The sequence below is a fragment of the Monodelphis domestica genome, chromosome 1 (genome assembly GCF_027887165.1).
Source record: "Monodelphis domestica isolate mMonDom1 chromosome 1, mMonDom1.pri, whole genome shotgun sequence".
Classification (NCBI taxonomy): domain Eukaryota; kingdom Metazoa; phylum Chordata; class Mammalia; order Didelphimorphia; family Didelphidae; genus Monodelphis; species Monodelphis domestica.
Window position 1 is genome coordinate 332,867,068 of NC_077227.1, and position 15,291 is coordinate 332,882,358.

General features: G+C 35.8%; 1 protein-coding gene across 1 annotated transcript in view; it reads right to left on the bottom strand.

The window, feature by feature from the left end:
• Positions 1–377: 377 nt before the first annotated feature.
• TUNAR (TCL1 upstream neural differentiation-associated RNA) overlaps positions 378–15,291 on the bottom strand; it is a 67,653-nt gene continuing 52,739 nt past the window's right edge. Inside the window, exon 2 of the mRNA XM_056811311.1 lies at positions 378–4,367. Within this exon, the coding sequence (XP_056667289.1) occupies positions 4,182–4,367 (186 nt within the window). The 3' untranslated portion in view covers positions 378–4,181. The remainder of the gene's footprint in view (positions 4,368–15,291) is intronic.

Sequence of the window (15,291 nt, forward strand, 5' to 3'; positions counted from 1 at the left end):
CCTTTAATTTGGGAATTAGGTTGGACAAGATCAAAACCTTTTAAAGGGCAGATATAGCCTAGCCCTAGAAGTAGCTGTCTAGCCTCTCTCACCATACCAAAACCCTATATGTTTTTGGTTTTAATTCTTATAATGTGATGATGCTGATGATAATGAAGATGACGATAAAAGTAGAAAAATATTATGCCTCTTAGTCCAACTCCAAATAATGCAACTAACAAGATGCTCTAAGTTCTGCAAACCCTACTTGAGTTTATCAATGTATTCATATCTCTTTGAGTTACAGGGGAAAATGTCAGTTAAAAGTGTAAGTTAAGTAGGAACAATTCCTAGGCGCCCCTATTGAACCAGTCATTCAACAAATTTAAGGCATAAACTTAGAGGAAACAACCGAGTTTATTTAGAAATGAGTGAAATGTTAAGCTATTAGCTGAAATCAGATAATAAAATATGTTGGGACTGGTTGAAAGAATTAGGCACGCTTCTGGTCTTGGTGATAAGAGGTGATTCTAGCCACACTAAAATTACAGGTGAAACTCCTTGCCAGGGTCTCCTCACAGCATCTTATGCTCTTTCAAATGACCAACACTGCTTTCCGTAGACCTCAAGAAGCCCAGGTGAATCAAGGCAGTCTCTTTACTCTGCTAGCGGAAGGCTCAGGGACCGGTTGGAGCACTCCATTCATAGAAATGACGATTTTCATGATTTTTGATGCAGATTTTTGTAAGTTGGTCTTTGAGCACGGCATAGTTAATCCTCCAGAACAGAGTTGTTGCAAGGACGTACCTATATTTGCTCCCTGGTTATATGAGGTTAATGACACTCATGAGACATTCTGGACCTTTAGTGAAATTTCAGCACATTTAGTCAGCCCAAGCCATAACAGTTTTTAACTGCTAGCTTATCTTTAAATCTACCTTTGCTTCAGGTTGAAGGAATTTGATAATAAGCAGCAAGCTGCCAACTCCCTGAAGCATATTTCAGATGAGAAGGCACACTGTCTTTCTCCTTTTCTGTCCCAGGTGAATGGAAGATCCAGGACCCTCCCTAAACTAGGCTGCATAATATGGTGGGGGAAAGCATTGCCTTTAGGGGAAAGGACCCTGAACATTTGTGATCTATAAGACCCAAGACAAGTTGCTTACCTTTTCTGGGTCTCAACTTTATTTGTAAAATAAGTTGATAAGGATACTTTCATTACAATCCCACAGGATTGTTGTAAGGAAAGTGCTATTTAAATCTTAAAAAATGTGATTGAAATGTGAGTTGTAAATGAGTATCTTCATACCATAAAGGTCATAAGAGTGGCACATTCACTTGATTACTATAGCTAAGGACATGACATAAAAGAGTATGTATGGAAAGAGGGAAGACAAATGTCATAGTGTAAAGAGACCAAGGGCTCTAGTCCTATTTCCAACAGTGATGAAACAATGGGGAAGATACTTCACTCTAAGCCTCAAATTCTTCATCTATTATACCTTCAAAGAGTAGCCATGAAGAAAATGCTTTATAATCTTATTTTGACAAATTTTATTTGACTATAATGACTATATTGGCATTATAGAAAGCTGAATTCTGAGCATTCTTTTGTAACTGGACAGTTCTCCTTATCATAGGCTCTTCAGATAGAAGTAGTATTTTCTTGTTTAAAAACAGACAAAACTCCCAAGTTGAAGGTCTTTGAGACCTTCTCTCAACCCTATCTTTCTGATTCATGTAAATAGAAAAAATGTTCTTCCCCTGTTCTCTACCCCTCCCAAACCCAGGAGAAGGGGAAGGTTCAAACTCAGTTTTCAGTTAACTTTTTAAGAGAAAAAGAAAAATTGCCACTCATTTGAAAATGTGTACCAAAATTGAAAATAATTATCATATCAATAGCAAAGAGGTCATCTGGTCCAAACACTGTTTGAGATGCGATTTTCTCTTACAACAGCCCTAATATTGCTGATCTGGCTTCAAAATATTCAACAAGAGGGAGCCTAACTAAACATGAATGTTGTGTTGAAAAAAAATTGTGATATGCAGAGTTGTTGTTTTTTTCCCATTGCACCTTTATTTAATTTTTACTGTAGTTTGCTATTCAGTATTTTTACATAGACTTTCCATAATCGTATTACAGGTCCCTCCTCTTCTTATTCAGTCTTATTCCTAATCAGTCTTTATGGATACCATTGCTGATTTTCATGCTATTCTTTCAACATGGATATTGTTCCCTGGGTTTTGGTTGGAGGTCTGGGGTGAGAAAGAAGAGTCAGCCCTTGGTAAAATTGTGAAGTAGTGAAGTTCATCTTTTAAGCCTGTCACATCCCCTTTTCTGGACCTTTTCCTCTACTAGATACTAGAGGTTGGATATTTTTTGTTGTTGTTGTTTGTTTATTTTTTGGTTTTTCTTGTTTTTAAAATCACCCAGGCACTTATTAGGAGAAAAGTTACCAAAACCTTAGTCTGAATTCATTGAAGACTGAATAATAGAATCTTGGAGTGAGAGGTTATTTAGTTCACTCCTTCCTATGTGTCAAAATTCCAAGAGAATTTGCATTAAAAAATCTAGCCTAAGAAAAGAAGTCAAAGGAAAAACCGTCTCTCCGGGTAGAATAGTAGGTAATGTCCCATGTGGGAGGTGAGTTGTTTTGGGGCAGGAGGACTTCTTGGCTCCTTAAAATTTCACTATGTAAGTGATTGCCAATAACACCTATGTGCAAGACCAGTCTTGGGTGAGAATGAGGTGCCATTCTAAAGCAGGCATCTACATATTTGGAGAGTCCTCAATTAATGTCAAAACATCCAAGTTCTCTCAGAACACAAGCTTTTGGGCTGTGAAATCAGACATTTCACAAGTGTATGTCAGGGCATTAGAGGGTACCATTTAATGCAATGGAGGAATCATTAATGTAAATGGTCCCCTGAGTGAGTTATATATGCCCCATGGTGCCTAGAGACCTCTCCCAGAGATTATTGGCAGGGTCTGGCTGACTACCTCCATTTAAAATTTTGTTCATTTCATCTTTCCATTTCCTCCTGTACTTTCATGGTAATTTGACTGATTTATCTCAATGGAGCTGTAATTTAAGTTGTGATATGATAAACTGATTTTTGCAGTGATGGAATTGTAAATAACTATTAAGAATCAGATGTTCTATGTGGGTACTCTTCCTTTTTTTTTTTTAATAAAGCTCAGTGAAAGATTAGATCTTCAAACACAGTCATATTTCTCCCACCAATCTTTAGTGTTTGTCTCTGACCAATCACACAGGCCTTGTTCATGCATAATCTTCAGTCAAGATAGCATGCATCTCAGGTCTGCATGCCCATGATATTTTCATATTTCTAACAGTTCCACAAAAAGTCTCACCATAGACTGCTTCACCTGAAGTCATGCACTAACCAAGGTTGAGGATGATACTGTTTAAAAGTGGTTTGGAACACAAAAAGTAAAAGTGATTAAAGAGGCAATAAATAGAATCATTACTTCTAGAGGAAGGGACACTTATCATAAAGGGATCATTTCAGCAAACCAAATCATTTGGGTATCCAGGAGGGCCTCTCCAGATTTTTGGTCCATGCTAAAAAACATAACACATTTATTAAAAATAGAGATTTGTAAACACCAGCATGAACTGATACATATGTCAGGCCAATGAAAAAAAATAAATTATTCCCCCCTTCTCTCCGTATCAAAGCTTGAGATGTTACATGGTATTAATGGGATTGTTGATAAATGATGATTGTTCCAAGTTCATCCCCACTATGTGAGCCTCTCAGTTATGGGGTAATGAAGCTCAAAAAGTTTGACCAGTGATAAAGACATTATTGATTTTTGAGAGGACAGAAGCTGTGATTACATAGTCCCACATTGGATATGCTATTTTCTTTTTTACTTGCTAATGAACTGTTCTGCCTGACATCATTAATTCCATGAGACTTCTGCTTTGGTCCATCCTCACACAGAAGTTGATCATGCTGCAGGTCAGACAGATTTCAATGAATCCATTGTGCTTTTGTGTCTGCTATTTGCAGATTGGTATATTCTGTTGATAACCTTTTAAGGTAGTTCAAAGAAGCTTCTAATCTTGCAGGATATGGACAGCTACATTGCTTAGGCTTCATATCACAGCCAATTTCTTGCCCTGTAGAAGGCTGTGGTATCTCAGCAAAAAGACCTCTCCCTGCTCTTCCCCTCACAAAGTTGTATAAATATACACAAAGATAATGACAATGAGATTTAGGATAGTCCCAATAATTCCTAGCATTGCTAGGATACTTTCTTCTTTGTTTTCCTTTTCTTGGCTGCCTCTGTCTTCTTCATTACCACTAGTGATTACCATCTTGGTGGCCAATGTCTTTATCCTCCTCCTCAGGCTAACCTGGAATTATAAGAAGAATCAAAAGACATTACTCTTTTGCAAAGGCTTTTGCTTGATTAAACATGCTCCATAACTATGGACAATCAATGCAAGGACATTAGACAGAAAGATGTGTTGTGTGGCTGAGGGTGTGGGATGGAAGCTAAAAGGGGAAGGAGGAAGTGAATTAAAATGGGAAGGAAGAGATAACTAAATATTGACCAATTCTGGGAATACACATTTTTCTGATTGTACATATAGGAAATACACACACACATGCACACACATGTCTGGATTAATGATTTCATTGGCACAAAGAAGTCTCACTTAAAATGCAGGTTAACTGTTCTGCAACTTAAAATCTTAATTGTCTGATGAAGTGAATTGTCCTGTATTGGAATTGAAAACTGAATTCATCTTCCTTACTTTAAGGTCATCCATCTACTATATGATAATATCTTTCATAATAATATAACATATAAGATTAAACCTAAAATAACAAACATAGTGGCTTATTAAAAATTACTTTTAATCACTAACCAAACACTAATTTACTACTTAACTGTCTTGTGCCTATGAACAAGGCACTTGAGTTATGAACCCCATTAGAACTCAGTTTTGTTAATCCTAATGACAAGGCTTTAAAAGCTGTTAATACTGTGAGTCTGATTTTCCTCTAAATCTGTCTTCTCAGGAACTATGCACTTAAGAAGGGTGTACATCCCCTTCATTCCATGTTCCTGTAGAAGTCATATATATTGGGCTGTTCTGTAATGTGTCCTGACCATAGAAAATGCTGAAAGATTTGAGAATTTGGGGTAATTTAATAAAAACGCAAAGGGTCAGAATTCCATTCCAAGAATACATTATCTTGACCGCATGATTTTTAAAAATTAAATCTCTCTGAAACTTTGCATGTGAAAACAAGAAATTTGAAATAAGTGCTTTTTCAACTCCACTTAAGTCTTATTCTGATGCCTCACAGTGGCTTGAAGGTGACCCTGAGTTTTCAAACACTATGCCAGAGAAACATAAGAAGTTTCTGTCACATGATAAGGCTTCAAGTAAAAGTCCCATGATTGACAGTGTCCACTGTCTGAGGACCAGCCAAGCTGAGTCTAGAGAGGTTCAGTACCAAGAGGACAACCTCTAAATGATGAACTCCACAGAAGCCCATAAAACAAATAAAAATATACACTGACCCTTAGGTCCAGGGTCACTCAGCTAGGAAATATCTGAGGTCATATTTGAACTCAGGACCTCCTATCTCTGGGCCTGGCTCTCAATCCACTGAGCCACCTAGTTCTTATACTAACTTGTAGGACTTTGAGGAAGTCATCTGACCTATTTAAGCCTTTTTGGCAGGTCTATCAACTATAAGATAAGCCAAACCTATGAAATAGGTAAAGTGGGTATGATTATCTCAGTTTCATATGTAAACGGAGCCCTTCCTCTCTCCTCTCCTTACCTCTCTCTTCCACATTGAAATATGATTAGAAATTCTCTGCCTGCTCCTAGGCAAAGATATGGAAACTCTGAGATCTGGCTTCCAGATATGTATGTCTCATTGCTAAGAATCTCTGATTGGCTGATGAGAAAGAAGAGGTAAGAATTTAAAAAAAACAACAAAAAACCAGTTTCTGGCTAGCTTCCTCTTGGCTACATCTTTTCAGGTTCTTCTCTACCATGATGTAATGGTCATTCCATTGCTACTTCCCATATGAAGCCTAGACTCATCAAGGCAGTCTTATATCATGGTCTCTTGTTTCCTCTCCTTTAGAAAGAGAACTCCAGACTATCAAAAGATCGGGAGCAAGGGCTGGAGTAATTGTAGATGTTCCAGCAAGAGCAGAAAGTAGTATCAGACTGACGTCACTGAAGTATCAATGTCAGTATCAGTGTGAGGGGAGCCACCAGAAAGATCACGCTTGGCTTTTTGACTCCACAACATCCAGGGCAAGGGGTGAATTAAACAAAACGAACAACTTCATTATATTCTGGTGAAGACTGCTAGCCAAATACATTGGTAGTTACTGGTTAAATTACCAAATCCTTAATTTAAAGTAACATGACTCTTCGAGAATTAGCATTGTTTTCTATGTAAAAACAAATGGCTTTTTCCCTGCTTAATTTATATTGTATACTGGATATCTCTCTTTTCAAAATCCCTCTCTTTGGGGATCACCACATACTATATTTACTGACTTTTCCTGGGAGTGCATGACTATGGGAATGGGGAGACTGATATCCTGTGGAGAAGTCAAACTTTAACCTGAGTAAACTACAGTTGCTAGCTAAATGTTTTATCCTCTTCCTCCAGATACCTTTTATATTGATCCTTTAATGCCCTTATGTTTTTTGCCTCCAGCATGAATCTCTTTTCTGTATATTTTATCTAATTTGGCTTGCTTTCTCCAACTCTATTCCATTTAGTGCTGCTCCTTTCTTCTCTTTGCTCTTCAGACTGTGATGTTAGGGTCCACATGTTTCACTGTCCTTGATGGAAATCTATAGCGCTAAATCTATAAATTAACCCTATTTCTAATATATCAACAAAATTATCTTGTACATTAAAGAATTATAGCTCCAGAGAAGGAAAGAACCTCAAAAGCCATCTAGTTCACCCACCCAATGGAAGAATTTGTCCAGGGTTGCAAAGATAGTAATTGTCAGAGGTGAGATTTAAACTGAGGTTTTTTGACTCCAGAAATCATTCTCTTTCAATATTATATTACTTCCCTGTAAAGTTATTTATACACAGTTCTGGGGTTCATAGAAGACACTTAATAATAAATACCTGTTGAAGCTAGTCCAACTATGAACAGAGGATATTTTTCCAATTATTTAAAAATTCCTTTATTTCTGTATAAGGAATGTTTCATATTTTTGTATATATATTCTGAATATTGAATATTTTTGTATTCATATAAGTGTTGCATATGTCTTGGTAGATTAACTCACAAATATTTATGCATTTAAAGTTTTTAATGGAATTTCTATTTTTGTACCTTTTCCATTTGGATTTTGTTACTAATATTGATAGGAATAGAGACTGGACCTGTGATCTCATTAATTTGGGGAATGCCTGGATGAACATAATTCCCACTGTCAATTCAGGCCAGTTCCTCTGTATTTCAGAGTCTTAGACAGTTGTTTGGGACACTCACTTGGTCGAGATTACAAATATTATTTATCAGAAACAGGACATCATCAATACCATCATCATCATAACACATTTATGTGGTACTGAAAACTTCATAATGTGCTTTACATATTTTATTTCAATTAATTCTCACAACAATTCTAGGAGGTAGGTGCCATTATCCTCATTTTACAATGAAGAATTGAAGCTGAAGGAGGTTTGCTTGATTTACCCAAACTGCTAGTAAATTACTCAGGTGAAACTCAGACTCTGATTTTCTTGATTCCAAGTCCAACACTCTACTTACCCCACCAGGCTACCAGGTTAATTTTTGTTATTTTTTTCCACTATGCCATGACTAGATGAATTCTAGCAGCCTTTCTTAGTCTGAAATTTTATATCTCAGAAACTCTGAATCTGAGCTCATATATTAGCACTTGGCACAAAACTCATCACTCTTCCTCTCTAAAGGAATGCTCTATTATGTATAAAAATCTTAATAAGGGAGTTGGGAACACTGATTTCAAAGGAAATTAAGGACCACTATAATCCATGATGTTCTTACTCAGATTTTAAATCCCCTTCTAATCGAATACCCTGGAGTTCTGGAATTCTCCTCTGTAAAATGAGAGGAGGCATAAGACTAGATGTCTGCCAAGAATTCTTCCAGAATCATAGATTTTGAACTACAAAGGATATTATTAGTGATCATCTACTCCAACTCCCTGATTTTAAAAAGGAAAAAAGTGATGTCCAAAAATAGGAAAAAGAAAGGTCTTAGAATCAGAAAGATTCTAGTCCAAGTTCTGGCTCTGACATGATAGCAATGTGAACCTGCAAGACACTTGCCTTTTCACTGCCACCAGGAAACTAAGAATATAAGGATCTGAAATGCTTTGGGAGTGATCTCTCATCTAAGAGTTCTCTATTCCAAATTCAGTTTCTAACCCTAAGGCCTATTCAAGATATATAAGAAATTGATACAAATATATAACATCACCAAGAGTCCCTCAATAGAGTATATGGCAAAAAAAAATTAAGGAAAATTGAAATTATATTAAAATTAAATAATTTGGAATTTTCACCTTATACCCATGAAAATTGTCAAAGATCAATACATAATATACATCCTCACCAAAAAAAACCCTCCAGAATGGTCAGTGTTGGAGAGAGCTATGAGAAAGGGGTATAATAATATATTGATTATAGAGCTATGAATTGAGCCAATCATTCTGTGTGCTATTTTGAATTTATTCAAGAAAAGCCTCTTAATTATTAATACCCTTTTATCCTATATTCCTAATATTGAATACTTCATCATAGGAAGTCAAGTACAGAAACTCAGGTCCAATTCATTGATGTGCATTTGATATTAGCAAATAACTAGAAATAAAGTGGGTTCCCATCAACTAGGGAATGGCTAAAAATTCTTATAACACATGAAAGTAATGGATATTATTATGCTGTAAGCAATGACAAACATGAGGAATTCAGTGAAAAAATGGGAAACTTGTAAGAACTGATGGAGAACAAAATCACCAGAACTTCCTCCCCAAAAACAATACATGTATTGACTATCACACTAAAAGTAAATGAGTGAAATTAAACTCAGAATAACAACAAAAACCCAATAAAAACTCAGAAGAACAGATAATGAAATATATCTACTTTCTCACAAAGAGAGGTATTGGACTACCCAGAGAGAGGAGTGTATATTTAGATGTGGTATCTATGAGATGTTTTCACTTTTTTCTTTGTTGTGAAGATGATTCAATCTGGAGAGGGAAGATATTCTTCCCTCCAAAAAACATATATTGTGACAGAGACAAAATGAGCCAATAAAATTTTTTAAAGATAGCTTTTGTTGTGTTTATTCTTTTTAATTGGGGATGACTCTCTAGAATATAGTGGAATGATATACTAAGAAATGTAGGTGATATGAAAATGTCTATTTTCCCCCCAAAGGAGTTTATAAAAGAAGAAAGAAAAAAAGAGCTACAGATTTTGGCTTAGTTGAGCTATGCAGTTATCTATCTGTCTATGATAACTCAGTTAACGTCATTGAGTCTTAGTTTCCTGACCTATAAATTGAGGAAGTTGAAAAAGATGATTTCTAAAATCCTGTATATAACATATCCCTTCTATATTGTGACTTTCCCCATCACAATTTTAATATATAACAGGTCAGCATAAGAAATTAAATGGGAATTTTGGGAGAGTTTTGAAGAAGCCACAGATGACATGTTAAAGCCAGCAGATAACACAGAAAAAGTTTAGAAACTCAGAAATGCATAAAATAATACATATAGTATGATATAACATTAACATTTTAATTTTAATGCCGTGAATATACACAATTTATTTTACTGTAAATACTTCATAAAAGAAAAAAGAAAAAAATCTCATTTTCTCTGGTATGAAAGGAGGACCAAAAAATTTTATGCAGATTTTCCAGATAAGCATGAGAACACCATGCTCCTAAGCTTTGCAGTATGAAAGGGGTAGCTGCATAAAGTTTTAGCCATGTTATAAATATGATAATAGTGATGAAAATAATAACATCTTCAAAGTCCAACTTAAACTATGTTATTCTTTTTGCTACTTTGACTCTGTATTAATCTGTTGACTTTTGTTGTTAATTGTTGATTAAAGGAAACTAGAATTTCTAACATGCTTTCATTTCCAGATTCGTTTTCTAAGACTTCTTTTTTGTTGCTTTTAATTCAATAATATTTCATCATTTTCTACTTGCATGACAAATATAAATATAATCTTTCATGCCTTTACATGTCTTCAATAGCCCTCTCAAAGTCATTTCTGTCATACTGGGCTATGATTCCTGGCCTCATGGGTATTTCTTGACAATTCTACCTCTTCTCCCATGTTTCTTACTTTGGTATGGCCAAATAGAGTTTTGTGCAGATCATGAAATTTTTCACACTTTCTGTCAAATAACATTATTCATAATAGCATAAACCCAGATCTCAAAATATCTGGGAGATATTTACTAATCAACTTTACTGAATTCACTATTATTATAGACTGAAATATAATTATTATCTACAACCATACAGACATAAGATTTACCCACAAAAACCTAAGAACAATATTTTAAAACACATTACTCTGGATCAGAACAAGATTTAGGAAGACCTCAAAGAGAAAGGAGTGCCAGATCATCTTACTTGTCTCCCCAGGAACCCATATAAGGGTCAAAAAGTAACAGCTGGAACTGACCATGGAACAATCAGTTGGTTTAAGATAAAAAGGGGCTATTACAAGGCTGTATAAAGTGACTTTATTGGGCATCATGTGAAATAGTGGGCTTAATGAACCAAAAGCTGGAATTAAGGTTGCTAGAAGAAATAGCAACTATCTCAGATATGCAGACAATACCATTCTGATGGCAGAAAGTGAAGAAGAATTAATTAGCCTTTTAATGAGGGTGAAAGAGAAAGTGTAAAAGCTGGCTTGAAGCTTAACATAAAACCGTGGTGATTGGTTCCATCACTTCCTGGCAAATGGGGGAGAAGAAATAGAAGCAATGTCAGACTTTATATTTTTGGGGTTGAAGATCACTGCAGATAACAAGCGCAGCCATCAAACTAAAAGATGCTTGCTCCTTGGAAGGAAAGCCATGGCAAATCTGGGCAGTATACTAAAAAGCAGAGACGTCACCTCGCTGTCAAAGGTCTGTGAAGTCAAAGCTATTGTTTTTCCAGGAATAATGTATGACCCTGAGAACTGAAATATAAGGAAACCTGAGCACCTCCCAATCGATGCTTTCTTAGTGAGGAGCTGGAGGAGAATTTTGAAAGTCCTTTGAACAGTAAGGAGATCAAATCAATTGATACTTAAAGAAAACAATTCAAAAGATTCATTGGAATGACAAATATTGTATTTATTTATTTTAAACCCTTACTATTGTATATTGGTTCCAAGACTGAAGAGCAGTAAGGGCTAGGCAGTGGGGGTTAAGTGACTTGCCCAGGGTCACACAGCTGCAAAGTGTCTGAGGCCAGATTTGAACCTAGGACCTCACCATCTCTAGGCCTGACTCTCAATCCACTGAGCTACCCAGCTGCCCCCAGAATGACAAATATTTAAGCTGAAACTTATATACTTTGGCCACCTGATGAGAAGACAGGACTCACTGGGAAAGACCTTGATGCTTGGAAAGATTGAAGGGAAAAGGAGAAGGATGAGAAAGATAGATAATGTCACTTAGTAATGAGATCAATAAAACCTAGCACTTAGCACAATGCCTGACACATAGGAAATACTTGATAAAATTTTAGGTAACTAACTTAGTCACTGTCTGCCTCAGTTTCCTCAATTTTAAAGTGGAAATAAAAAATAGTACCTGTTTCACAGGGTTGTTGTGAGATAGAATGAGATATTTGTTGAGTGCTCAGCACAGTGCCTGACACGTAGTAGGTGCTTAACAAACATTCATTAAAATGTGTGTGAGAACAGAATGAGCTGTTTGTCCAGAATTAAAGGTCTCACCTTTAATGGGCTCTGATTGGAGAGTGTTCATCTTAATGGGTCTGGTCTAAGGATTCCCATCCCTCTTCCCAGCCTTCTGCATGCCATGTGTGAATGAGAAGAATGGTAATTAATTAAATAATTAGGGAAATGAGCAAAATGGCAAGAAGGTTGTATGCTTTGTAAGTCCCAGAATCCCAAAACCTGAGGGTGAAGAGGGACCTCAGAGGTGTAGGATTTTAATAATAATTAAAAGAGAAGGTAAAGGAAAAGAGTTCTTTCAGTCAAGTGAGCAGAGCAAAGAGAGCCAGAGACTCACACCTGCAGCACTTTACCAAAAGCACAAGCTGTGAAAAAAGAGCCCTGCAGGATGGGTCTCAGCCAAATTTATTTCCCAAACCTCCTTCCGATAAATGAAGACATAACTTAAAAGGATTCTGGGAATGTAGCTCAGTTGTAGCAAATTTTTCACCTGCACACATGACATGAAATACTTTTTCATTTATTCATTCCTGAGGTATATATCATCTTTTCATTTTGTATGCTACTAGAATTATAGCAATGATGTTTTCAGTGAGTCTGTAAGGAATGAGTTTATTTATTCATATTACTTTCATTTTTAAATTTTTTCAACCTTTACTTTCTGTCTTAGAATTGATTCTAAGTATGGCTTTCAAGGCAGAAGAGCAGTAATGGCCTGGCAATTTATACTGAGTGACTTGCCCAGGGCCCCACAGCCAGGACCAAACCCAGGACCTCCCATCTCCAGGCCTGGCACTCTGTCCTAATACTTTTATTAAAAGGCAAATAGAAGACACTTTTTCTAACTGTGTGATCATTCCAGGTGGTGCATGCCTGTAATCCAAGTTCCTGGGATAGCTGCGGCAGATGAATTTCTTAAATTCAGAAGTTCTGAGCTGCAGAGAACTAATAGCCTTTACTAATAAATATTTGACATTTTCATGGTGAGCTTCTGGGTTGCCTAAGGAGTGGTTCATTTCAGGTTAGAAACAGTTGAGATCAGATCTCTCATGCCAGTCAGTAATGAAATTGGGCAAATGATTAGCTCCTGAATTTCTGGCCTTACCAAGGAGAGTCTTAGGTTTACAAAAATATGCCTTATTTTAATTTACAATATTATATCTAAAAGAAAAATAGCTAGACAGTCACTTGCCTTAGAATTATTTCTAAATGAAGCCAATAAAATGATGAAATTTGAGATAACATTAATAATCATGTACAATTAGGTATTATAATTATTCTAAGTATAATAATCATATACATATGAAGTCATATATTTAATTATACCATATATGTTATAGAATATTATTTCTAATAATAGAGCACTTTAAAGTAAATTAGTAAATGTAGTAAATTGCTTTTTTTAACTGATTACTGATTACATTTTACTGATTAGTAAAATGCTTTACATACATTGTCTCATCTGAACCTCATAACAACTCCATGAGGTTAGTACAGAAGGTATCAGCTAACTTAAGTGACTTGTCTATGGTCATACTACCAGTAAGTATTAGAAGCAGGAGTCAAAACTGTGTGTTTTAACTATATATCCCATACTCTTTAAACCCATCATCTATTCATATGAAGCTGAGTTTCTTCATCTCAAAGTGATTTATAACAAAAAGTATTGAATTTAAAGTTAGAACATCAAGATATGAACTCCGTCTTTGCTATCTACTCTAAATCAATTTACACAACCTTTTAAATTTTCAGTTTACTCATCTATAAAGAGGGTTGAATTAGATGATTTCTAAGTTTATTCCAACATTAATTCTATTATTTCATCTCATTTCTACCAATTTTCCATCCCAATTTGTCCTTTTCACTCTCCCTGACTTTTACTTTGTAATAACACTCTCAGTAAAGGATATTTTATGTTTTCCCTTTTCAAAGTCCTACTAAGAAGAAGAAGAATTTTATTCAAGAGCACTAATATCACTGTCTTTGATTATATTAGTAATATAAGTGTTTGAAGAAAGTCCAAAGGAAATTATTTTCACAGCTCTTGGAAATGGATTAATAAAGGGCACCAGGGACTTGACCAATTTCCCATCATCTATTATCTAGGAAATGAAACATTATGGAAATGAGTCCTAGATGTAGTTGTTTTTACTTTCCTTAATGAGGCTTCAGTCTTTGTCCATTCATGTTTTCTTTAGTGAAAGGCACTATTCCAAAGAAGAAATAGAACTGGTTTGGAATTGGAAACTTTGTTTTTGAATCCCTGTTCTATTCTTCACTACCAATGTGACTTTTTAGTCAAGTTGCTTCGTCTTGTTGGACTTCATTTTCCTCACTTGTAAAATGAAAATTAGGTAATCTCTAGGGGCCTTTCCAACTCAAGATCCAGATGAATCCCCATATTTTCAAAGGATGCAAATATAAAGCAAACCCACTGTTTGGACCTTGAGTGTCTGCACTTTTATCTTTTAAATCCTTAAGTGATTCGGTAAGCCATTGGAGTAGATATTTATTAGAAACCAATGCATTTCATCCAGTGTTTTTTTGTGTTTTTACTTTTGTTTGTTTAACTTTCCTTATAAATAGTTTGTAACATTTTATATGTAGTGAAATGGATAACAGTTTCATTTCCCTACTATGAAGCAGGATGCCTGGGGAAGAGAAATATAATCTGTATTAATTGGGATGACTCCATTTTTATATAGAATAACATATCTAGAAGGGACATATGAGATATTATAGCCCAACCTCCTCCTCATTTTATTGATGAAGTCTGAGAGGCAAAATATCTTACCCAAGGTCAAAGAGCTAACCCAGAGCAGAGCTGGGATTTGGCCCCAGATTTCTAATGCCAACGTCCAGTTTTCTTTTTTGTTGTTTTTTTCCCAATTTAAACATTATTTTATTTGGTCATGTTCAAACATTATTCCTTGGAAACAAAGATCATTTTCTTTTCCTCCTCCCCTCCCACCACCTATCCCACAGCTGACTCACGATTCCACTGGGTATCACATGTGTCCTTGATTCAAATCCATTTCTGTGTTGTTGGTATTTGTATTAGGGTGTTCATTTAGAGTCTCCTCATTCATGTCCCTTCAACCCCTATAGTCAAGCAATTGCTTTTCTTCAGTGTTTTTACTCCCACAATTTGTCCTTTGCTTGTGGATAGTGTTTTTCTACTAGATCCCGGCAGAATGTTCAGGGACATTGCATTGACATTAATGAAGAAGTCCATTATGTTCTATTGTACCACAGTGTTTCAGTCTCTGTGTACAATGTTTTCCTGGTTCTGCTCCTTTCGCTCTGCATCACTTCCTGGAGGTTGTTCCAGTC